Below are 25,862 nucleotides of genomic sequence, written 5' to 3'. Positions count from 1 at the left end.
ATTTTCAGTATTTTTGCACTTTTACTTGAGTAACGAAGTTGAATCAGTACTTTTACCAGAGTATTTTTTTACACAAGCATCTGTACTTCTATTTAAGTAAAGAATGTGTTCTTTTGAAACCTCTGTTTCTCACCCACCTTGTTGCCTTTGGGAGAATGGTCAAAAACTCACCGAAAGAGCTCCAGGAAGTGCTCATAAGAGGTGGTTTGCTTTCCTCCATGGGTCTAGATGGCAGTAGCCCAGGTAAGTGCCTTATCTGTGAGCAAGTGGATGAACCGAGTGATCTTCATCCTCTCTATCACTGCCTCTTGACTGGAGAAATACAAGAAGCATTGAAGTATGAAACCTTTGCATAAAGTGGGATCATCTGAATATTTGTCGGGGTGAGCTACCATACCAGCGATGGAGGAGACTGAGAGGGTATGCTAAATTGCATGAGTATACTAGCTGGATACAATGCTAACTGTCCAGGTGTAATGTTCAGATATATGATACGAAGATTACACACAAATACACTTCAGTACACTATAGTAGAGTAACTTTATTATCCAGGACCATACTCAAATGTACTCAATTATAGTATGGACAATTTACCTTCCAGGCCCAAACTCAAATACACTACACTACAGCAAAGTAGAGTAAACAGTTCCATGCTGAAATACACTTTACCAAATTTATTATCCATGGCCATCCTCAAATACACTTTCCTATACTATAATTACTATCGTGGGGCAACTACACTGTTGTCTGAGTGACACTACTGGAGGTGAATAAGTCCTGGTTTGTGTTGATGTGGCATGCTATTGCTCCCACTCCTGTCCTCTCTTCAGCCTAAACCACCTCAAGGCTTTCTCTGCTACTTCTGATTTGGAAAGCATGGCTGTCCTTCTGCTTAGCCCACTCATGCCCAGAGTACCCTGAGCCATGCTGAGGGACTGATGTGTGAACCCACTGCAGCCAAGCATGATTGTCATGAACCCTTTCCTGTGACAGTCCACTACCATCTCAGCATTTCAGGTCTTCTTCCTCTCCTGTGCCTCCCCTCATCCTCTCCTCAAAAGGCACAGTGAGCTCCAGCAGGATGATCAGTTTGTTGGTCTCTAAGATCAGATTAATGTCTGGTCTTAATGAAATCTGGGTGATGTGAGGTGGAATATTAAACTGCCTTTCCAAGTCAACTGTGAACAGCTTCCAAGTGTGTAGCGAGATAATTATCACACAAAAGCTCTGTTCATCAAGTTTATTGACTATTATGAAAACATGAAACTATTTCATGTTTCACAGGTAGAGAGCTATAAACATGTGCTGTGTAGCTGGGCTCCAGTAAGGCAGACCTTAGTAATTATCTTCATTATATAATCTGATTTCAAGAACACATTATCACACTATATGTGAAAGAATATTGTCAAGATTTTATTTGGATCATCTCATACAGTGTGACAATTCAAAATCTTAAAAGATAGCAGGAATTGTGCAGTGTAAACCCAGCCTTAATCTGACCATTTTTTATCTGTGTGTGTTTTTGTCTCCACCTTCTGCTCTGGAAATCTGATTATTAAACCAGTAAAGCTGCTTTGAGTGAAAGTGAAAATCCATTTTGCAACGAAAGGATTGTAAAAGGTTTCAGGAGAAAAACGCAGTAAGTATTTCAATCTAAAGCTATAATACTGTATGTGAATGTTGTGAATCTACACTAGATGAAGAAGAGTTCAGTTGATTTTTACTGTAGTTGTAACTTACACAGTTTACTGTAGGACTTGATTTCCCTGTGAGTGAACCAAGTGACGATACAGAGTTAGATTTAACACACCTGTGTTGGAGTGAAGTAAATTCTCTCTCTCTCTCTCTAGGTTTACAAGTGTAATCTGAAGGAGACATGACCTCCAAAATGAGTGTTTCTGGGGAACAGGACACAAAGAAAGATGAGAGGTGAGTGAATGTTGTGACTCTGTGAAACACATAAATATTCTCACATTCATCAACACTAAACAAATTAGAGTCTGAACACTGATGTGTTTCTGTGAAAAGTGATTCATTGAGAGTTTATTTAAGTAGCTTTGTACAAATATGTTCAAAAACTAGCTGAGCAACATGTCTAACCCCAAATTGTCCCTGGGGCTGGATAAAGTATGAAGGTTAAATATATCTGTGACGAATCTCAGTGATCCAGGTACTGTACATAGTAATCTGTGGTTGGTTGAAGAGAGCAACTGGACTTGCTTGAAGATTCTTGAAAACGTTTCGCCTCTCATCCTAAAGGCATCCTCAGTTCTGTCTGACTAATAGGGAGTATCCAGTATTTATCCTCTCATGGATCATCATAGAATCCGAATCAGAATGCTGATGGCTGCATTGTAGGTGGCTGATAAAAGATGTCATAGACACCCACCTCTGTTTTCAAGAATCTTCAAGCAAGTCCAGTTGCTCTCTTCAACCAACCACAGATTACTATGTACCTGGACGACTGAGATTCGTCACAGATATGTTTCTACGCACTTTGGGATGAGATCCCTTCGACTGGTGCGGGAGTATGAGAGGACTTCCAGAAAACTGGCAGACATCTTAGCCAGAGAGGATCGTTCATTTATCAACCTGGAACGACCATCATTAAACAGAGGTGGGTGTCTATGACATCTTTTATCAGCCACCTACAATGCAGCCATCAGCATTCTGATTCGGATTCTATGATGATCCATGAGAGGATAAATACTGGATACTCCCTATTAGTCAGACAGAACTGAGGATGCCTTTAGGATGAGAGGCGAAACGTTTTCAAGAATCTTCAAGCAAGTCCAGTTGCTCTCTTCAACCAACCACAGATTATGAAGGTTAAAGAATCGTATCAGTGCTAATGAGGAATATCATCAGATTTTAACTCCAGTATAATTATTCAGTATTGCTGCAGAACAATAATAATGATGCAGTGGTTGTGTGTGTTTAGTCTGATTCAGGGTGAGGGATCAGACTCACCTGAACCCAGCTGTGTGTCCATGAAGAGTGACTGGTCAATAGTGCGTCCAATAGACTTTATAGACTCAGAGTGTGCTACTGATCAAAAGTGAGGACATGTGTCGTGTCTATGGAGGGCATTGGGCCATTCATTATTTATTTAATTTATTGAATGATATACATTTTAATAATGTATTGAACATTTTTTTATCAATTTTTGTCCCCTGTTCACAATTTATTTAACTTAATATGGAAAATCCAGCTTTAATGAACATGTACATTTTAGATTAGACATTTTAAACAACACTTTCCTTCTATGCCATAGATCATTAAAGAGAAAGAGATCAGAATCACCTGAACCCAGCCATGTGTCCATGAAGAGTGATAGGTCAAAGACTCATCCAATAAAGTTTAGAGACAAATACTGTGCTACTGATCTGAGGTCAGTACAATTTAATGTGAATGCAGAGTTTTATCACTCACACTCTCACTTAATCAAGCATCTCTCAAGTATCTGTGTATTCACTGCTATGTGTTTATAGTTATGAACAGGGGTTAAATTGGGATTGGTTATGTGGGGGGGCTCTGCCTCGTACCCGCCCCTGCCCCCGCCGCCCTGCCCCAATATACTTTTTGGAAAATAACCCTCTAATTTGATAACCATATCATATTGCACAGAGATATACACCTTATCTGTGTGTTGTAGGCCTATGTGTGTCTTGTAGTGCCCCCCTACACATTATGGCAGTTTGAATGTAGATTGGTTGGCCAATGTAACAGATTGTACAGGTTGTTGTACATTGGTTTGAAGGAAATGATTAGTGGGGGGTCTGGGGGTCCTCCCCCAGAAGTTTTTTATTATCATACATGTTATTTGCTGAATTCTGGTGCATTTTAATAAGTTGTTAGCTGACTTTACAGAGGTAGTTTGAGCAATATCATGTTAAATCTTGTCACATGCCTACAGGTGAAAAATGTGAAGGAGAAATGTTCAGTGAGAAAATTTGAAGGCTTGCACAATCTTAAACCAAAACAGTTGATTTATTTTGGAGGATAAATGTTAAATATGCCAAAACACTGTCAGTCAAATTGTCAATCAAATATATTCATGCAGTGAATGCAACCAAATAATAATAAATTAACATTAAATTAAATATTAACAATAAATAATAAAACACTAATAATATTAACAATGCAGTGAACATAATCATTATCATATTTTTTATTATTAAAAACAAAATATCAAATAATACTGAAGAGGGGAAAAAATAATCCTGATCTAAATATGTTGTGTTTTTATTTTTAGACAGTATGTGTTTTGCCTAAACACATACTGTCTAAAAATAAAAACACAACATATTTAGATCAGTATTATTTTTTCCCCTCTTCAGTATTATTTGATATTTTGTTTTTAATAATAAAAAATATGATAATGATTATCTCCCCCTTCCCCCTGGCTAATTTCTGTCGATAACTGGGGACTATGGAAATTGAACTCGCCAAATGCACAGACAGTTCGTTCAAGCACCTCTGATGGATTAGGATCGTATGCAGGTAAAAGGGGAGATGGTGTACGGAGAAAATTATAAACAAGTCACAACGCTGAAACACAAGCCCAAAAACCCGCAAACCACGACTTCTGATTTTTTTTTAAAGCGAGCTCACAAAAAAAGAAACCCCAAAGTCGCTTATAAAAAGCGGAATTGGCAACCCACACAGTGTTCCAGAAACCAGAATCTCTGATCGCAAGTTCTGTTCTAAATAGCTTTGACAGGTCGTCTTGTTATCAGGAAAACTATGATCTATCTCATAAGAGTCATGGGTTTATTGATTAATAAAACGATATTTAATTATTCAGAACTGAAAATCGTGAAAAGGGTTTGTTGCTTTTGATGTGTGCGTGATCATATGCCATCCGCTCCGAGCTTATGTGCCGGGGCTCAGCCCCGGACAGCCCCGGCCCAATTTAACCCCTGGTTATGAATATGATTTATAATCCATGTTAAACTTTTAACAAGTCCTTTGTTTGTTAGCCCACAGAAGAACAAATCAAAAATCACTGAGAAGAGTCATTTGGAGGCCGTATTCAAGGTGTGTGTGTGTGTGTGTGTGTGATTTACAAATCCTACCATTTTTGAGGAATCATTACATCTATTCCACTGAGGCTTGGAAATGTTTGGGTGAGATGTCTGTGGAGTTCCTAACAAGATTGTTTAATAAGATCCTAGAGAAGGAGAAAATGCCAAATGAATGGAGAAAGAGTGTGCTAGTCCCAATATACAAGAATAAGGGAGATGTACAGAGCTGCAGTAATTACAGAGGAATAAAATTGATGACCCACACTATGAAGCTATGGGAAAGGGTATTGGAGGCGAGATTGAGACGAGAGGTAGCAATCTGTGAACAGCAGTACGGGTTTATGCCAAGGAAGAGCACGTCGGATGCAATTTCTGCTTTAAGAATGTTAATGGAGAAGTACAAAGAAGGCCAGAGAAAGCTACATTGTGTGTTTGTAGACCTGGAGAAGGCATATGATAGAGTGCCGAGAGATGAGTTATGGTATTGTATGAGAAAGAGTGGAGTGAATGAGAAGTATATTAGAGTGGTGCAAGACATGTACCATATGAGAACAGTGAAACAGCAGTGAGGTGTGCAGTTGGAACAACTAAATGGTTCAAGTTGAAGGTGGGACTCCATCAAGGATCTGCTTTGAGTCCTTTCTTGTTTGCCATAGTGATGGATAGCTTGACGGACAAAGTGAGGCAAGAGTCACCATGGAACATGATGTTTGCGGATGATATTGTGATATCTGGTGAAAATAGAAAGGAGGTTGAGTTGGGTTTGGAGAGATGGAGGTATGCATTGGAATGAAGAGGAATGAAAGTGAGCAGCAGCAAAACAGAATACATGTGCATCAATGAGAATGGGGATGAGAGTGTAGTGAAAATGCAAGGAGTAGATATAAAGAAAGTTGGTGAATTCAAGTACCTGGGGTCAACTGTGCAGGAAAATGGGGGCTGCGATAGTGAGGTGAGAAAGAGAGTGCAGGCAGGGTGGAGCAGTTGGAGAAGGATTTCAGGAGTCATTTGTGATAGGAAAGTCCCAGTAAAAGTGAAAGGTAAGATGTATAAGACAGTAGTGAGACCAGCTGTGATGTATGGGTTGGAGACCGTACCCTTAACGAAGAGACAGGAGGCAAAGTTGGAGGTGGCGGAGTTGAGGATGTTAAGGTTTGTGATGGGAGTGACAAGGTTGGACAGGACAAGGAATGAGCACATCAGAGGGACAGCACATGTGGAGAGCTTGGGAATTAAGCTAAGACAGATGAGACTGAGATGGTATGGGCACATCCTGAGAAGAGATGCAGAGCATGTTGGAAGGAGAATGTTGAGGATGGAGCTGTCAGGCAAATGAAAATGAGGAGGCAGAAGTAGAAAAGTATCAAAAACAGTTTATTTACACTATGTACAATCCAAGGGAAAAAACAAAAAGAATAATCCAAAGCTCAGAAGATAAACAAAAATAAAATATCCCAAGGTTCAAAGTCCAAAATCCAAATAAGATAAAAGGCAAAAACTCAAACGCTCAGAAGATCAAAAAGGTCAAAAACAAAATCCACAAAGTCCAAAAAAAAGAAGCAAAAACCAAGAATACAAAGACACAGGCAAGGTACATGGGACAGAGGGAACTAGCACTAACAGCATAATATAGGAAAAAGACTCCGTGACAAGGGAACAAACAGAGGGGTATTTATACACAAACTAATTAAGGACAGGGCGGGGCAGGAAACAGGCAATAAGACAAAAACAAAACACAGAACACAGTGGTGACCTCTAGAGGCCCAAAACAAACATGACCAGAAAAGGAAATAACAGTGGCCTCTAGAGGCCAAAACAGTCCCAGTCCTAACAGGACCCCCCCCCCCCCCCCCCCCAGGAGCGTCTCCTGACGTTCCCAGGACAATCAGGATGGGCCAAATGGAAGTCCCGACAAAGTTCTTTATCGAGTATGTCCCGAGCTGGGACCCAGCAGCACTCCTCAGGGCCATAGCCCTCCCAGTCCACAAGATATTGGAGACCCCCGCAAACCCGGCGGGAGTCCAGCAGGCGGCGCACGGTGAACACAGTCTGACCCTGGAAGATGCGGGGGGGCGGGGGGTTCCTAGGGGCAGGGGCATACGTGGACATCAGTACGGGCTGCAACAGGGAAACGTGGAATGTGGGGTTGATCTTTAGCGTACATGGTAACTGGAGCCAGTAGGAGACAGGGTTAACTCTGCGTACAACCTTGAAGGGGCCAATGTAGCGAGGAGCAAGCTTGCGGTTCTCCACCCGCAGCGGAAGGTCCTTGGAGGACAGCCAAACCTGCTGCCCAGGGCGGAAAGTGTGGGCAGGTCTCCTATGGCGGTTGGCCTGAGTCTGGTTGGTACTGGAGGTCTGGATGAGTGTCCTCCTGACCTTGCTCCAGGTCTTGCGACACCGTCTCACGTAATGGTTGACCGAGGGCATCCCAGCGTCCTCCTCCTGGTCCGGGAACAGAGGTGGCTGGAACCCGAATTGGCACTGGAACGGCGACAGCTTGGTGGCCGATGACTGCAGGGTGTTGTGGGCGTACTCTGCCCATGGCAGCCAGGTGCTCCACGATGTCGGGTTATCCATAGCCAGGCCTCGCAGGGTGGTTTCCAGGTCCTGGTTGAGCCTCTCCGTCTGGCCGTTGGACTGGGGGTGGAACCCAGAGGAGAGGCTGGCAGTGGCCCCGATGCTCTTGCAGAAGCCGTGCCATACTCGGGAGGAGAACTGGGGCCCCCAGTCAGAGACGATGTCCTGAGGGAGACCAAAAACTCAGAAGACATGAGTGAACAACAATTTAGCAGTGTCAAGGGCAGAGGGGAGTTTGCACAGTGGAATAAAGCGGCAGGCCTTGGAGAATCTGTCCACTATGACCAATATGACAGTGTTACCCTGAGACTCGGGGAGACCCGTGATGAAGTCGACCACCACGTGGGACTAGGGACGCCGGGGAATAGGCAGAGGATGCAGGAGACCCTGGGAACGCTGTCGCGGGTTCTTGGTTCTGGTGCAGACCTCACAGGACAGAACGAATGACCTCACTTCCTTCTCCATGTTAGGCCACCAGAAGCGTCTTTTCAGGAAGTCCAGGGTCCTCCGAGCTCCCGGGTGGGCGGTGAGAGGGGAAGAGTGACCCCACTGGAGAACCTTGGCCCGGACATGACGAGGGACATACAGGAGGCCCGGTGGCCCCGTCTCAGGATCAGGGTCCCGGCGTTGAGCTTGTCGAACGGTCTCCTCAATACCCCAGCGGACAGGAGCCACAATCCGGGATATAGGGATGATAGGCCCGACTTCACTCTCCCTGTTAGTGGCAGAGAACAGCCTGGACAGTGCGTCAGGTTTGATGTTCTTGGAGCCGAGGCGGTACGATAGGGTGAAGTCAAACCGACTGAAAAACAGGGCCCACCTAGCCTGTTGTGGGTTCAGTCTCTTGGCTTGCTGGAGGCACTCCAGGTTCTTGTGGTCCGTCCAAACCAGGAATGGATGTTGCGCTCCCTCCAGCCAGTGCCTCCACTCCTCAAGGGCCAGTTTGACCGCTAGCAGTTCTCGATCCCCCACATCGTACCGGGACTCCGCAGGACTCAGGCGATGGGAGAAGTAAGCGCAGGGGTGCAGCTTTCCTTCCGAACGTTGAGAGAGCACTGCGCCAACACCACTGTCTGAGGCGTCCACCTCCACGATGAATGGTTGGGAGGTGTCCGGGAGGACCAGAATGGGTGCCGTGCAGAAGCGGTCCTTGAGGTCTTTGAACGCCTTTTCCGCCTGAGGAGACCAGACATAAGATCCACCTGTCCCTTTGGTGAGGTCCGACATGGGTGCTGCTACAGAACTAAAGTTCCTGATAAATTTGCAGTAGAAGTTAAAAAATCCTGAGAACCGCTGAACCTCTTTGATGGACTTGGGAGTGGGCCAGTCCCAGACGGCCAGGGTCTTGGCTGGGTCCATTTGGAGTTGGCCTGTCCGTACAATAAAACCCAGAAAGGAGACCTCGGGAACATGAAATTCGCATTTATGGGCCTTGGCGAACAGATTGTTCTGTAGCAGCCTCTGGAGAACCTGGCGGACATGGTGGCGGTGCTCCTGCATGGTCTTGGAAAAGATAAGGATGTCGTCGAGGTAGACAAAAACGTACAGGTTAATCATGTCCCTCAAGACGTCGTTGATTAGGGCCTGAAAAACAGCTGGTGCGTTGGTGAGTCCGAAGGGCATCACCTGGTATTCGTAGTGCCCAGACGGGGTGTTGAAGGCAGTCTTCCACTCATCTCCCTGTTGGATACGGATGAGGTGGTATGCGTTCCATAGGTCAAACTTGGTGAAGACAGTGGCGCCTTGGAGCAGGTCGAATGCTGTGGACATCAGCGGAAGGGGATATAGGTTGCGCACAGTGATCTTGTTCAGGCCCCTGTAGTCAATACATGGTCAGAAGCCGGCACCAGCGGGTGAGGTGGAGGGTCGAATGAACCCAGAGACCAGGGCGTCTTTGAGGTATTCCTCCATGGCCTTGCGTTCTGGCTGAGAGAGGGAAAACAGTCTGCTATGAGGAGGGGTAGTCCCAGGGAGCAAGTCGATGGCACAGTCGTAGGCACGGTGTGGAGGAAGAACGGCGGCCCTGCTCTTGCTGAAAACTTCCTTAAGATCCCAGTACTCTGTGGGAACTTGAGATAACTCGGTGAGATCAGGAGGCTCGGCAGTAGACACAGGAGAGCTAGAGAGCAGACAAGAGGCATAGCAAGCAGGACCCCACTCCACAACCTGGCTAGTGACCCAGTCTATACGAGGGTTGTGGCGGGTAAGCCAAGGGAGACCTAGAATAACTGGGCACTCAGGTGAAGGAATCAGGTGCAGGGATATTTCTTCCTTGTGACCTTGAGACTGGAGGAAGACTGGAGAAGTTACTTGGGTGACTCTTCCGTCACCTAAGGCTTGGCCATCCAGGGCAGACACAGACAGTGGGACTTCAAGAGGTGCAGTTGGGACATTGATACTTTGGGCGAAGTGAATATCCATAAAGTTTACAGCCGCCCCGAGTCTAACAAAGCTTGACAAGAGTGGACGGACTCACCCCAGGAGATGGAGACCGGGATGTAGATTCCTTGGCCAGGGAGTCTGGGAGAGAGGGTAGGCCCCGTCACAACCCTCCTTCGGCTGGACGGGGCGGTCCTTTTCCCAAGAGTTCGGGACATGATGCTCGGAAGTGACCAGGCTTGCCACAGTAGATGCAGCACTTGTCCCTCCTTCTGCGCTCCCTCTCAGATGCGGAGAGGCGAGTACGGCCCACTTGCATGGGTTCTGGACAGTCACTGGAGGAGGTAGACGGGCTCCAGGGACATGAGCTTTCTGGCTGCATCTTTACTGATGTCTGCTTGATCAGTAGGTGAGTTGACACTGGGTAAGGAACTCTCGACACTCACTGTGCTTGCCGTCATACCTCTGTGGTGCAGGAAGGCTGGGTTCGCGAGGTGAAGAAGGCAGCATGGCAGGAGGCACTGGAGCAGGAGCGGATGGTGGAGCAGGAGCAGGCAGAGGAGATGGGGGCAGAGAAGTCAGCTGTGCCAGGGTTCTCCCAATCTGCTGAAGCAGTACCTCGTGGCGAGCAAGGGTCTCACGTTGGCTTGCGAGAGTCCGTCCATGAGTGCCCATGGTGGATCCGATTCTGTCAGGGTTTTGCTGGGATTCGAACCTGGTTCGCTGGTGTGATAATCCAGCAAACCCCCACTAGGCCACCAGGGGGATGACTCAAGTGCAGAGGCGTGAGGCAGAAGTAGAAAAGTATAAAAAATAGTTTATTTACACTATGTACAATCCAAGGGAAAAAACAAAAAGAATAATCCAAAGCTCAGAAGATAAACAAAAATAAAATATCCCAAGGTTCAAAGTCCAAAATCCAAATAAGAAAAAAGGCAAAAACTCAAATGCTCAGAAGATCAAAAAGGTCAAAAACAAAATCCACAAAGTCCAAAAGAAAGAAGCAAAAACCAAGAATACAAAGACACAGGCAAGGTACATGGGACAGAGGGAACTAGCACTAACAGCATAACATAGGAAAAAGACTCCATGACAAGGGAACAAACAGAGGGGTATTTATACACAAACTAATTAAGGACAGGGCAGGGCAGGAAACAGGCAATAAGACAAAAACAAAACACAGAACACAGTGGTGACTTCTAGAGGCCCAAAACAAACATGACCAGAAAAGGAAATAACAGTGGCCTCTAGAGGCCAAAACAGTCCCAGTCCTAACAGATGTGGTGAGAGAGGACATGAAAGTGGCAGGTGTGGTAGAGAAAGATGCGGAAGACAGGGAGCAATGGAGACGAAAGATCCGCTGTGGTGACCCCTAATCGGGAGCAGCCAAAAGAAGAAGAAGATTACATCTATTCCACTCTCACTGCAATGTGACAGAACAAAATCTTGAGCAACGCTAAGAGAGAACATGAGTGTATTGTGTTCTCACTGGTTTCAACACAGAAATACTCACTGGCTCACCTTCAGGTTTTTACTCATCTGTGCTCTCAGCTGAAACAATTTGTCTGGATTCCCCTATTGTACAGGCCTAGAATACACTATTTTGAATCCCAAATCTGTGTTTGGTTCAAAACTTTTCATTTAATACATCTGCTTGTAGAAGTTTCATGATTAATCAGACAAAAAATGTAGTTTAATAATCTTTTTACATTTTTTCTTTCTGTTTCACATCAGGATCTGGAGCACAAAGTCATCACTGTGATAAAGAATGAGCTGAAGAGGTTTAAGAAACTCCTGAGTCCAGATTACCCAGCATGTTCTGAAAAGGAGGTGGAGGATGAGGAAGATCAGAGCAGTGTCAGAGACAGAGTGCTGAAGATTACATTGCACTTCCTGAAGAGCATGAACCACACAGATCTCGCTCACACACTGAAGAACAGTAAGAGCTCATGGGGTTATAACATTAACTTTAGAGGAAACTGCTCTAAATTTATTAAACACTTCTTGTCATAATGATATGATTTTACCAACATAATATAAGAACAGATCAGTACTGGCATTACGCTGGGAGATACAGCTATGAAAATATCAATGGTCAACAGAGATTATCATAGTTTACATTGTGTTCGTCTTTTTATCAGAACTCATCCTTGTGTACCAGCAAAAACTCAAATCCAAACTGAGAGAGAAGGTTAAAAGAGTTAATGAAGGAATCTCACAGCATGGAAGCTCAGCACTTGTGAATGAGATCTACACAGATCTCTACATCACAGCGGGTTGGAGTGGAGACATCAGTAATGAACATGAGATGAGACAGATTGAGGCAGCGTCCAGGAGACCAGCAACACAGGAGACACCCATCAAATGTAATGATCTCTTTAAAGACACATCCATCAGAAGTGTGCTGACTAAAGGAGTTGCTGGAATTGGAAAAACAGTCTCTGTACAGAAGTTCATTCTGGACTGGACTGAAGGAAAAGCTCATTGGGACATCACCTTCATGTTTCCACTTCCCTTTAGAGAGCTGAATCTGATGAAGCAGGAAAATCTCAGTCTGATGAATCTTCTTCATCACTTTTTCCCAGAAATGAAAGAACTGCAATTAATAGACTGTGAGATCAACAAAGTCCTGTTCATATTTGATGGTCTGGATGAGTGTCGACTTCCTCTAAATTTCCAGAACAATGAGAGAGTGTGTGATGTGACAGAATCAGCCTCAGTGGACATGCTGCTGACAAACCTCATCAAGGGGAATCTGCTTCCCTCTGCTCTCCTCTGGATAACCTCTCGACCAGGAGCAGCCAATCAGATCCCTCCTGAGTGTGTAAACCAGGTAACAGAGGTACAAGGGTTCAGTGACCCTCAGAAAGAGGAGAACTTCAGGAAGAGGATCAGTGACCAGAGCCTGGCCAATGAAATCATCACACACATGAAGTCTTCAAGAAGCCTCTACATCATGTGCCACATCCCAGTCTTCTGCTGGATCTCAGCCACTGTTCTCGAGAGAATGTTGGGTGAAGCAGAGAGTGGAGAGATCCCCAAGACTCTGACTCAAATGTTCACACACTTCCTGATCTTTCAGATCAAACACAAGGACCAAAAGTACCATCAGGAATGTGACTCTGATCCTCAGCAGATCAAAAAGAGTATCCTGGCACTGGGAAAACTGGCTTTCCAACAGCTGGAGAAAGGAAACCTAATCTTCTATGAGGAAGACCTGAGAGATTGTGGCATTGATGTGAGAGAAGTGTCAGTGTACTCAGAAGTGTGTACCCAAATCTTCAGAGAGGAGTTTGGGCTTCACCTGGGGAAGGTGTTCAGCTTTGTACATCTGAGTGTTCAGGAGTTTCTGGCTGCTTTATATGTGTTTCTCTCCTTCCTCAGCAGAAGTGTAACAGAACAACAAACCACTGATCTGTCTGATCTTTTCAGCAAGTCAAACATGTCTGATTTCCTCAGGAGTGCAGTGGACAAGGCCTTACAGAGTGAGAATGGACACCTAGACCTTTTCCTCCGCTTCCTTCTGGGTCTCTCGCTGGAGTCCAATCAGACTCTCTTACGAGGCCTACTGCCCCAGACAGGAAGCAGATCTCATAGCAAACAGGAAACAGTCAAGTACATCAAGGAGAAGATCAAGGAGAATCCATCTCCAGAGAAATCCATCAATCTGTTCCACTGTCTGAATGAACTGAATGATCATTCTCTAGTGCAGGAAGTACAACATTACCTGAACAGAAGAGATTTCAGTCGTCTCAGCGGAGTCAGACTCTCTCCTGCTCAGTGGTCAGCTCTGGTGTTTGTGTTATTGAACTCAGAACAGGAGCTGGATGTGTTTGATTTGAGGAAATATGACCAATCAGAGGAATGTCTTCTGCAGCTGCTGCCAGTGGTCAAAGCCTCCAGAAAAGCTGAGTGAGTCATTGAACCATTGTTTCATCAATGTAGTTTTTGTTATTTTAAATTAACACTCATTACACTGCACCAATTTGGATAATGTTTGTCATTAATTACAATAACCATCCCTCCATCCCTTATCTATACTGCATATCCATTAGGGTCATGGGGGAATCTCGAGCTAATCCCAGTTAAGTTAAGGTGGGAGCTGGAGTTCACTCTGGGCAGGTCCCTCATCTTTCACAGGGCTACACAGAGATAAACAACCATCACACTCACATTCACACATATGGGGGATTTAGAGCAGCCAGTTGAAGTGATCCATATGTCTTTGGACTGTAGGAAGACATCAGAGCACTCAGAGGAAACCCACACAGACAGAGGGAGAACATGTAAACTCCACACAGGCTCAAACCCAGAACCTTCTTGCTATGACGTGACAGTGATAACCACTGCACCACCCTGCCACCCCTGGCTCTAATCAGTTCACTGTAATTCTGTATGTCAGGAGAATGAGGGAGCTTATAGAAATTATCATGATATAAATAGCTTTTTTTCTCTTTAAGTGTTTTTTTTCTACTCATCTTTGCATTTGTAAATACCAAATATAATTACTGAGGGAAAATAAGACTGCAAGACTGAACTTATTTCTAACTTACTTCTAATTTATTTCACACTCAATGACATTCGTTTAAAAACTGTCAAATGCGTGAGAGAGGCAGATGTATATGCACAAATGTTTATCATAATACAGTATGATATATACATGAAGTGCATCAAACACACACAAAAGCAAACAGTCCAAATCAACAGGCAAGGTCATAAATGGGAAAAGAACAAAAGGGCTGGTCGAGGCGCAAACAGGATGTCAGAGGCAAGATGAGAACTAGAAACTAGAACAGGAGTCGAGAAATCGGGAAAATCACAAACACGGGGAAAAAAGGCTTGATAATGCGCACTGAATGTGGCGTAATACTCGCAATGCCTTAGCATCAGCACCGTCCTTAAATAGCCCAACCCTTAGTTCTCTAAAAGAGTTCAGGTGTGCCTTGTTCACGGCACGCATGATGGAGCTTACTCAGCGCATGTGCAGCCCGAGGCACACCTTTTGGTGCATGCGACACAGCATGCAGGACTGAGAGAACCCCCTCCCAAAGAGCTCCCTCCGGGAGTGAAAATCCATCCTACTTGGCCCTGGTGGGGATTCAGGCTCAGGCTCTGGACACGACTTGGGTTCTTGGCTAGGAGTAGGCCTGACCTTGGGACTAGACATGGACTCTGGACTGGGTTCGTGCTCTGACCATGATGTGGACCCTGGACTGGGTTCGTGCTCTGACCATGACGTGGACTCTGGATTGGTCCCAAGCTCTGTAGATGACTCGAGCTCTGGACTGGGCTCGGGTACAGACTCAGGCTTTGTAGAGGGCTCTGGACTGTGTTCAGGCTCTGTAGAGGTCTCTGGACTGGACTCAGGCTCGAGCTCTGTAGATGACTTGGTCTCTTGACTGGACTAGGGCTCTGTAGATGATGAGGATTCTAGACTGGACTCAGGCTTGAGCTCTGTAGATGACTTGGACTCTGGACTGGGCTCAGACTCAAGCTCTGTAGATGATGAGGACTCTGGACTGGGCTTGGGCTCAAGCTCTGTAGATGACTCAGTCTCAGGCTCTGGAGACAGCTTGGGACTAGACTCTGCCACTGGCTCTGGCACTGGCTCTGGAGTAGACTCTGACATGGGCTCTGACACTGGCTCCGGCAGTGGCTCTGGAGTAGACTCTGATGCGGGCTCTGATGCTGGCTCTGGCACTGGCTCTGGAGTAGACTTTGATGTGGGCTCTGATGCTGACTCCAGCACTGGCTCTGGAGCAGACTCTGACGCAGGCTCCGACGCTGGCTCCGGCACTGGCTCTGGAGTAGACTCTGATGCGGGCTCTGATGCTGGTTCCAGCAATGGCTCTGAAGTAGACTCTGATGCTGGCTCCTATGCTGGCTCTGGCACTGGCTCTGGAGTAGACTCTGATGCAGGCTCTGATGCTGGCTCCAGCAATGGCTCTGGAGTAGACTCTGATGCGGGCTCTGACGCTGGCTCCGGCACTGGCTCTGGAGTAGACTTTGATTTGGGCTCCAATGCTGACTCCGGCACTGGCTCTGGAGCAGACTCTGACGTGGGCTCTGATGCTGGCTCCGGCACTGGCTCTGGAGTAGATTCTGATGCGGGCTCTAATGCTGGCTCTGGCAGTGGCTCTGAAGTAGACTCTGACACGGGCTCCGATGCTGGCTCTGGCACTGGCTCTGGAGTAGACTCTGATGTGGGATCCGATGCTGGCTCCGGCAGTGGCTCTGGAGTAGACTCTGATGTGGGCTCTGACGCTGGCTCCGGCACTGTCTCTGGAGTAGACTCTGATGCTGGCTCCGATGCTGGCTCTGGCACTGGCTCTGGAGTAGACTCTGACACGGGCTCCGACACTGGCTCTGGCACTGGCTCTGGAGTAGACTCTGACGCAGGCTCTGATGCTGGCTCTGGCAGTGGCTCTGGAGTAGACTCTGACGCGGGTTCCGACACTGACTCCGGCACTGGCTCTAGAGTAGACTACGATGCGGGCTCTGATGCTGGCTCCAACACTGGCTCTGGAGTAGATTTTGACATGGGCTCTGGCACTGGAGCGGGCCCTGATGCAGGCCCTGGTTCCACCTCTGGCTTGGAAGCAGGCCCTGACACAGGCCCTGGCTCTGTCTCTGGCTTGGGTGCAGACACAGGAGCAGGCTCTCCCTCTGGCACAGGAACAGGCATGGATTCAGGTGCTGGTTCTGGCTGAGAAATCAGCTCAAAAGAGGCAGCCTTCTCTGCGGTCTCTATATCAGCCACTGGAGGGAGCTCAGGAGTGATGGTCTCCTCAGCTGAGTTGGCCACTGGAGTGGTTGCCTTTAGGAGGTACTCTAGAGCAACGGCCTCCTCTGCTGTGTCAACCACTGGCCTGATTGCCCCTCCCCAAAATTTTCAAGGGGTTCCTCCTTTACTAAGGATTCATATATAAACTCATATATAACATTGTCCTGGGCATGACATTAAACTGCATCCAAGGAGCGCTGGCAGCAGGGTGTTCTTGGTGTGCTGTGGCAGATGAACCAAGCTTGGTCAATAGCACATCACCTGGTGGTATGCAGAGGAACTGGTCCAGAACTGGTCAATGGATAGCATCAATCGGCTAGTGAGCAGCCACTGCGGGGCAACCTCTTTGGCTGCCAAGTCTGTTGCACACTTGTGCACCACTTGTCCACAGATCTTGAGGTCCAGAGAGATAGACTGGTGGGGGCATGACATCATCTATCTTAACTACTGTGCAAGGCAAGTTGTTAGGAGAGGTGGAGGAAAGACCAGTGGTGATGGGACGAATGTGACGGCAGCAGGCTTGAGGGGCTGGAAGCTGCTAGCAGGAATCCTACACACTGGTGGCTCATATCAGATGGTCACAGTCTTGCTGAAAACATCCTAGGCAACAGCTGATTGAGGTGGCAATATGAGTGTCCAGGTAGCCCTGTTCAGGGAGAGCACTGCCTGCCCAAGTGAAGGGAAACCCCTAGAAAAGGTGGCGTAAACAAAGCTTGCTTGGAATCAACCTGGCTGGCTCACTGCAGCCAGTGGGTCTTCATCCAGCAGTAGAAAGAAGAAGAAGAAGAAGAAGAAGAAGAAGAACATTAAACTGATGGTTGCAACATGGAATGTTTGCACTATGCTTGATGGTGAGACAAGGCTTGAGAGACGGACTGCAGTGATTGCCAAGGAACTTGAACGCTACAAGATCAACTTTGCTGTGCTTCAAGAAACAAGACTGGAGGCACAAGGCTAGATCAAGGAGAATGAGTACACTTTCTTTTGGATTGGCAAGTCTGATGGCAGGAGAGATGCTGGAGTCACTTTTGCGGTCTCCAACCACATAGTTGGGAAACTGATATCACTTCCCACTGGCCATTCAGAGAGGATCATGAGTCTGCGTGCTCTGCTTGACAACGACCGACACCTGACCCTGATCAATGTCTCTGCACCAACCATGACATATTCTGATGAGGAGAAAGAGGCTTTCTATCAAGAGTTAGCTGGAGTTGCTGACAGGGTTCCTCAAGAGGACAAGCTTGTGAGTCTTGGGGATTTCAATGCTACAGTCCTGGCAAAGATTGTGTTGAATCACATCAAGTCCATTTCAAAAGATGCATTGCCAGAGAGTCAATGTGGGTTTCGAGTGGGAAGATAAACTACTGACATGATCTTTACCCAAAGACAGTTGCAGGAGAAGGCCATTGAGCAATGTCAGCCCCTGTATGTGGTCTTCATTGATTTATCAAAGGCCTTTGATACAGTGGACTGGCAGACTCTCTGGAAAGTGTTGAATCTGTATGGTTGTCCTGAGAGACTTGTGAACATCATCAGGATGTTTCACGATGGCATGGTAGGACAGGTCACCATTGGAGGAGGTACAAGTGAGGCTTTTTCAATTAACCATGGTGTTAAGCAAGGGTGTGTCCTTGCCCCCAATCTCTTCACCTTGTACCTTGTGGCAGTGTTAGAAACCATATCCATCAACCTCAACAAAGGAGTGTACATCAGGACTCGGTCAGATGGCAAGCTCTTCAAACTTGGAAGACTGAAAGTGCCTACAAAAACAAGAGAAATCTGCATTCGTGAGTTGCTCTATGCTGATGACTCTGTGCTGGTGGCTACTGATCAAGGTGATCTTTAGACAATTGTAGACAGATTCAGTGCAGCAGCAACCCTCTTTGGGCTGAAGATCAATGTGTCCAAAACAGAGCTCTTGGTCCAGCCTGCCCCAGCACATGAGCTACATCCATGTGACATTCTTGTGAAAGGTGAAGCCTTGAAGAACTATGAATCCTTCAGTTACTTAGGCAGCTCAGTCACGAAGAATAACTCTTCAGGTCTGGATGTTGAGTGCAGGGTGCAGGCTGCAACCAAGTCCTTTGGAGCCCTCCAAAAGAGACTCTGGTCTCGCCATGAGATAAGCTGATCCACAAAAGTGAAGGTGTACAATACTGCAGTACTCCCAGTATTGCTGTACTCCACAGAGTGCATGACACTGTACAGACACCACATACGGAAACTGACCAGTATACAGCTGAGACACCTGCGCCAGATTCTTGGCATCAAATGGCAGGACAAGATCCCTGATGTGGAAGTGCTCAAGAGAGCTGAGACTATCAGTGTCAAATCCCTTATTACTGCCTCTTAACTGCACTGGGCTGGTCATGTATGGCGAATGCCTGACTACCGACTCCCCAAAGCAGCCCTGTATGGAGAACTGAGTACTGGCAAGAGGAAATGTGGAGGTCAGAAACTGAGATACAAAGATGTCCTCAAAAGACACATGAAGAGTGCTGGAGTGGATGACTTCACCTGGGAAAGGCAGGCCCTTGACCAAGGAAAATGGCGTTGTACCATCAAGAAGGCAAAGAATGCAGTGGAAGAGAAAAGAAGAAAAGAATACATCTGGGCTCATGAGAGATGGCATACTGTTGCGACTAATTCAGACTTTATCTACCCCAGTTGCCAGAGGCCGTACCGATCAAAGGCAGGTCTTATGGCCCACATGCGTTCCTGCATCACTTAACAACTAGTCATCATTGAAACGATGGATGGCCTAAGAAATATATCAACTTGAGCATGGCAAAGAAAGGCTGAGAGTTTTGAAGGCATGGGTGTTCCACCCAAATCAGATATTCCACCCATCTGCATGCTCATCCAGTAGTGAATGTTAGGCTGAAGCTCACCCAGATGGGTTCGTGTGGCTTGGGCTCTAGGAAGTCATCATAAAGAACCCCACACTGGGTGCGGAATCCACACAGGTGATATTCTCCATCTTAGGGTGTAGGAGGGTGAGCATCGGTACGTCGGCAGAAATATGAGGCTAGCGGTAGGGACACAGAAACCCGGAAGCAGCATGGGATCATGAATTGATACGCATCTGCTACATCCATTGTATGGCGAAGTATTCTGTTAAATGCACGAGAGAGGCGGATGTATGTGCAGAAATGTTTATTATAATACAGTGCGATATATACATGAAGTGCATCAAAACACACACAAAAGCAAACAGTCCAAATCAGCAGGCAAGGTCATAAATGGGAAAAGAGGCAAAGGGTCAGTCAAGGCACAAACAGGATGTCGGAGGCAAGACAAGAACGAGAACTAGAAATGAGAACAGGAGTTGAGAAAGTGGGAAAACCACAAACATGGGAAAAAAAAGCTTGGTAATGCACACTGAACGTGGCATAATACTTTGCAATGCCTTAGCATCAGCGCTGTCCTTAAATAGCCCAACTCTTAGTTCTGTAATAGAGTTCAGGTGCGCCTTGTTCACGACGCGCGTGCTGGAGCTTACTCGGCATGCGCGCAGCCTGAGGTGTGCCTTTTGGTTCACACACCACAGCGTGCAGGACTGACAAACACAAAACAGTCAAAATAAGATCAAATGTACATAAAATATATACATCTAAGATAAATCATGACAATGAAAACAGTGAAAATATCTTAATTTGTTGAGAAAAACATGACAAAAGTCAGGTCTCAACCCTATAAACACACATTTGTTTGAAATCTGATAATAAAATAATTAGTTTATATAATTATAATTGTTAATTTCACTGATAAAAACAGAAATATTCATACACTGTTTTAACTGCAGATCTGGACTGCATAATGTAGCATGAATATTGTATTCTATAGTGAAATGCGTGTGACTGAAGTGTGGCAGCTGAACATCATTCAGTGTAAATTCATTGTTGTCCTACATGTTGTTCACAAATGTTCTTCACTGAAAGAGCATTCTATTCAGTAGAGGATAATTTGATTTTATCCTCTTCAATGTGCCTGAAGTATGGAAAGCACTCAATCCTTAAAAATCTGCAGACCTACGTGGTTTAGATGCTTACTTCTTAAACCTTACTGCTTCATACTCTGCTAAAAGGTGGAGAACCCTGTCATCTTAATAACTATAGGCAAATTTCCAAATTATCAGCTCTTGCCATGTGCTCTCTCTCTCTCTCTCTCTCTCTCTCTCTCTCTCTCTCTCTCGTGTGTGTGTGAAAATTTCACGTCACAGTTTTGTGTCATGTCCAATGTGTAAAGGTCTTAAGACTGGGATTTTACTTCTGAAATATAAAAGGTTTTTTTTTTTTTTTTTTATGCATGCAGAAGACTGGTCAACATAACCCTTTTTCCCATTTTTTATGCCTCCGTCACCATAAGGTGCAGGAGGCATTATGTTTTCGGGTTGTCCGTCTGTCTGTGCATCCGTCCGTGCGTGCGTGCGTCCATCCGTCCCGAAACCTTGTGAATGCGATATCTCAAAGGCTAACGAAAGGAATTTCACCAAACTTTCACCATTTGTGCGCTTTGGGACAAACATGAACTGATTAGATTTTGAGATCAAAAGGTCTAAGGTCAAGGTCACTGTGAGGTCAAATGTCTGTCCGAAAACCTTGTGAACACAATATCTCCAAGGCAGATGAAAGGAATTTCACCAAACTTTCACCATTTGTGCATTTGGGGACAAAGATAAACTGATTAGATTTTGAGATCAAAAGGTCTAAGATCAAAGTCACTGTGAGGTTAAATGTCTGTCCGAAAACCTTGTGAACACAATGTCTCCAAGGCTAATGCAAGTAATTTCACCAGGTCAAGATTACTGTGAGGTCAAATGTCCATCCCCAAATCACAACTTAATAAGGCGTGTAGTCTACCGGGCGGAGGCATCCCCATCGACGCCGTTGGCGTCGAGTTCTATCTAGTTGATGATGGCAATGCTTTGTACAGTACTGCTCACACTTCTTGTCTACATAATGGTTAGATACTGTGTACCTGTGTAACTCATCACTGCACACTGTACACTAAAGTGAACTGGACTTCTTTAACAGTACGCTGGATAATTCAGAAAATTCCACAAAGATAGAGTGACATCATTCACCCGATGGGAGCAACAGTGGAACAGTTCTGGTCTCATACGGTAACTGGACATGTAGTCTTATGTCACAAATGAAATTTTGCTGCAGAGGTTGAGAAGCCATATACATATCTTGAAATAAAATCATTTTTTTCTGAAACAGTTCACTGCAGAAATACTGTCATGGTCTCACAATTATCATAGGTACCTGGGAATATGTTGTAAATTCCTTCAAATACCATTAACCCTCCCAGAGAGACATTGTGGCCAATGTTTTGTGAAATACGTCAACCTCCTCATTGACTTTAATGGAGTACTGGGTCGTTTTGGTTTGCATAAAGAGGGATCAATCCCTTTTCCCCTTTCGAAAAGTTAAACAAGGAAGTGGTTATACATTTGAGGCTCTGGCTCCACCTCAATCCTCTCTGCTGTAACTCACCAGCTTTTGATTGCACACACCTGCCTCTCATGTCTCATGCATCACAGACTATATCAGGACTCTTCATTCTCTCACTGGTTGTGAAACAATTGCTCAGTATGTTCACGTGTGATCTTGCCAAGCCATTATCACTGTGTCTGTTCTGCCTTTTTGATAATTGATCTTAGTTCTGTAGACCTGGTTTCTGATTTCTCTATCTTTCTGTGATATTCTGTCTGCTGATCTCTTGACCTGTGCCTGCTTGCTCATGCTGATTTGTGTCTGTTGGTTTGGATTTATTTGCCTGCTCTAACATCCAATCACATTCTGCATCCAAGTTGATTTCTGTGTGTAACATCTACAACCTGGAACAATCTTCAGAATTTTTGAAGCTAAATTCTTTCAGTCTTTTTAATGACTTTAAATACAGAGTCACTGAAAATACACCTAGTACGTTAGGTCACTGTCAGTGTTTCATTTATCCTGATTCACTTTTTTTCTTGCCTGATGTAGTGGTACTTTTTTCACTTTGTGTTTCACTGTTGTTGTATATCTTAGTGCACTGAAAAAAATGGCCTGTTAAATTAACACAAAAAAATCTTGTACATCGGTTGCACTTATTAAAATCATATCCACTAAGACCAATTAAGTCATGTTCAGTCAAACAGAACATGACTTAATTGGTCTTAGTGGATATGATTTTAATAAGTGCAACCGATGTACAAGATTTTTTTGTGTTAATTTAACAGGCCATTTTTTTCGGTTTGTGTAATGGGATGTGTGTGTAATTGTGGGTCCATTTTGGCCAGGACTCTCTCACAGAAGACTTGATGCTCATCTTAAGAGACTTCCTGATTAAACAAAGGTTAAATAAGTAAACAATTATAGGGAGTTTTTAATACATTTTACTTTTTCAAAAATTTAATATCTGTATACTTAACCATTTTCATGTTAACAAAATATTGTAATTTTAAATGTAACTTTAATTATTGGTTGTGTATCTGTATATGCATTTCTGACACTACCACTAAATTTAAACATAAAATCTAGTGACAAAGACAAATCATATATCTATTGAAATTAAGAAAAAAAATTCATTCAAACCCTGCCCCTTTTACATTGACGTGTTTACATTTATTTTGTGCTGCTCTGTGTGACATGGCAACCTGCTGATGTTTACACAGTTACACAGATTTTATACCTTGATTTTGTGAGTGAACCGTAATCATGAAAATGTGTCTTTAATCTGAGGTTTGTGGTTGTGTCACAGGCAGAAAATATAAATTTTTCTTTTGAACTCAGAAAGTACTTGGTTTGTGTGTGTGTGTGTGTGTGTGTGTGTGTGTGTGTGTGTGTGTGTGTGTGTGTGTGAGTGAGAGAGAGAGAGAGAGAGAGAGAGAGAGAGATGTCAGTGTTCTGATATATCATCATTTCTCTTCCAGTCTGTGTTGGTGTAATCTGACAGAGGAAAGCTGTAGAGTTCTGTCCTCAGTTCTCAGCTCAAACTCCTCCAGACTGAGAGAACTGGACCTGAGTAACAATAACCTGCAGGATTCAGGAGTGAAGCTGCTCTCTGCTGGACTGGAGAATCCACATTGTACACTGGAGACACTGAGGTTCACATTCACATTTTGTTCACTACACATTATTTGAGGACACTGAGGTTCACATTCACTTCACATTATTTCCACCATAACACATTATTTACATTTACAAATAATGAGTAATGTTCAAGTCATTTTCCACAGAAAAATAAAGTGGGGAAACGGAACACTGACGAGATGTGCATTGTCAAAATGGTGAACTGGTTCAAAATTAAATTATTTTGATTAACTTTTTTTTGTGTGGATGTGTCCATATAATATAAAGAACATTACACTGTAGCGCAAAGATATGAAATTTATCTTCTCATGTTGCAAAATATATCACTCATTTGCTTTGCTCACTTGTGATATATCCATTCTCCCCTCGAAGATAAACTTCATATCTTTGTGTGACTGTGTAATATCCTCTATATAGTTTTAACTGTTATAACTATAGCCGTTATAAACCATTATATAGTTATAACTGTTATAACTATAGGTGTTATAAACTGTTACATAGTTATAGCTGTTATAACTATTACTGTTATAAACTGTTATATAGTTATCATCATCGCTGAGAGATTTAGATTCCACTCATGAAATAAGTGAAGGCATGAAATCATTTCCAAATAGACTGCAGAGCTGCATAAACTTTTATAATCCTGTGACTTTGAAGATGGACTTTCTGATACATTAAGAGACAGGCTTGTATGTGACATGCATCATCAAAGAACTCAAAAGAGGCGAGTGACAGAAAGAGAACTAACCCTTGAATGAACACTGACCTCTTCGATATCAGTAGAGACCACAGGAAAGGATGTGTCAGAGTTACAGAAAAAAAATAATTTAGAATGGGATGCTAACAAAATGTCTCTGAACAAAAAATCAGAAATGGTATCAATGCGACAAATCATCCCTTGATGCCATCAATCATCCCAAACGATGTCATAGTGAAGGCCACATAGAGAGGGTGTGCAAAACAGACAAAAAAAAAAAAACACTTTAGACATTTCCCCTATTTTCACAATGTTTGGGACAGAGGGCTTGTGTATGTTTGTGTTTTGGATGTCAGTGTTCTCAGGCACCATTGTTTCTCTTCCAGGCTGTGGAAGTGTAATCTGAGAGAGGAAAGCTGTAGAGTTCTGTCCTCAGTTCTCAGCTCAAACTCTTCCAGTCTGAGAGAACTGAACCTGAGTTACAATAACCTGCAGGATTCAGGAGTGAAGCTGCTCTCTGCTGGACTGGAAAATCCACACTGTACACTGGAGATACTGAGGTCAGATCATAACTTTTATATTTCGTTTATTTTATTGTCATTATTCTAATATAAAACAAATAATAGCAAAATGTAAATCATCAAGGCCAATGTATAACAAGGGGCTGACATGTTTGGGGAGCCACATGTAAAAATATACTACTTTTTTTTTTTTTTTTTTACTTTATTGAACATCTGGGGCCAAAACAGAAATGACCATCCATTCATGATCACTGTAGTGTCCACCACAGTTGAGCTGCAGATTTATGAGTCACCTTCTCAAGTGATGGACACTTGGACAGTTTGAACATTGTGTAGCACAAGCAAACATACAGTTAAATCAATAGATAGATATGATTTACTGAACCAGAAGTGGAAATTTGGAAAAAAATAAAACTGAACCCAAGCCTCAAACCTCAGACCTTAGACTGTCAGGCAGCAATTTTCACACAGTTCCAGTTGTTTCCTCTTGTGGCAGATGCTGATTAAAGTAAAAACAGATGCACTCATCCATAATGTACAGCATGTCAGCCCAACCCTGCTTTTCAACATCAGGAGAAAAATAAGTTGTGATCTTAAGAAAGCAACTTTTCTTAAAGTGCTAATTTGATGAAATTTCATGAAACTAAAACAACATACACAAGCAAATTCTCTGGGCTACACACTATTTCTGAGATTCCCTCTGTACAGCTGCCTCATCAATCCAGTACCTGATAGTGGTGAGTTATGGATTGCATACATTTTTTTTTTAATTGTGCTTTTCAGACCTGCAAA

General features: G+C 44.4%; 1 protein-coding gene across 9 annotated transcripts in view; it reads left to right on the top strand.

Annotated features, from left to right (window-relative positions):
* Positions 1-1,567: 1,567 nt before the first annotated feature.
* Positions 1,568-25,862, top strand: part of LOC132887150 (NACHT, LRR and PYD domains-containing protein 3-like) — a 27,940-nt gene continuing 3,645 nt past the window's right edge. For 3 of the 9 annotated variants that reach the window (XM_060922582.1, XM_060922583.1, XM_060922577.1), the window contains exons 1-9: positions 1,571-1,639; positions 1,872-1,929; positions 2,942-3,058; positions 3,275-3,391; positions 4,983-5,040; positions 11,721-11,925; positions 12,128-13,898; positions 23,693-23,866; positions 24,936-25,109. In XM_060922582.1, coding sequence (XP_060778565.1) covers positions 1,877-1,929; positions 2,942-3,058; positions 3,275-3,391; positions 4,983-5,040; positions 11,721-11,925; positions 12,128-13,898; positions 23,693-23,866; positions 24,936-25,109 — 2,669 coding nt within the window. In that variant the 5' untranslated portion in view covers positions 1,571-1,639; positions 1,872-1,876. Of the gene's footprint in view, positions 1,640-1,850; positions 1,930-2,941; positions 3,059-3,274; positions 3,392-4,982; positions 5,041-11,720; positions 11,926-12,127; positions 13,899-23,692; positions 23,867-24,935; positions 25,110-25,862 lie in introns of all 9 variants that reach the window. The other 6 variants (XM_060922584.1, XM_060922585.1, XM_060922580.1 and 3 more) reach the window with 4 other exon arrangements.

This window comes from Neoarius graeffei, chromosome 5, assembly GCF_027579695.1.
Source record: "Neoarius graeffei isolate fNeoGra1 chromosome 5, fNeoGra1.pri, whole genome shotgun sequence".
NCBI classification, from domain to species: Eukaryota; Metazoa; Chordata; class Actinopteri; order Siluriformes; family Ariidae; genus Neoarius; species Neoarius graeffei.
Note: the sequence above shows the minus strand (reverse complement) of the source record. Positions and strands in the feature narration are given on the sequence as shown.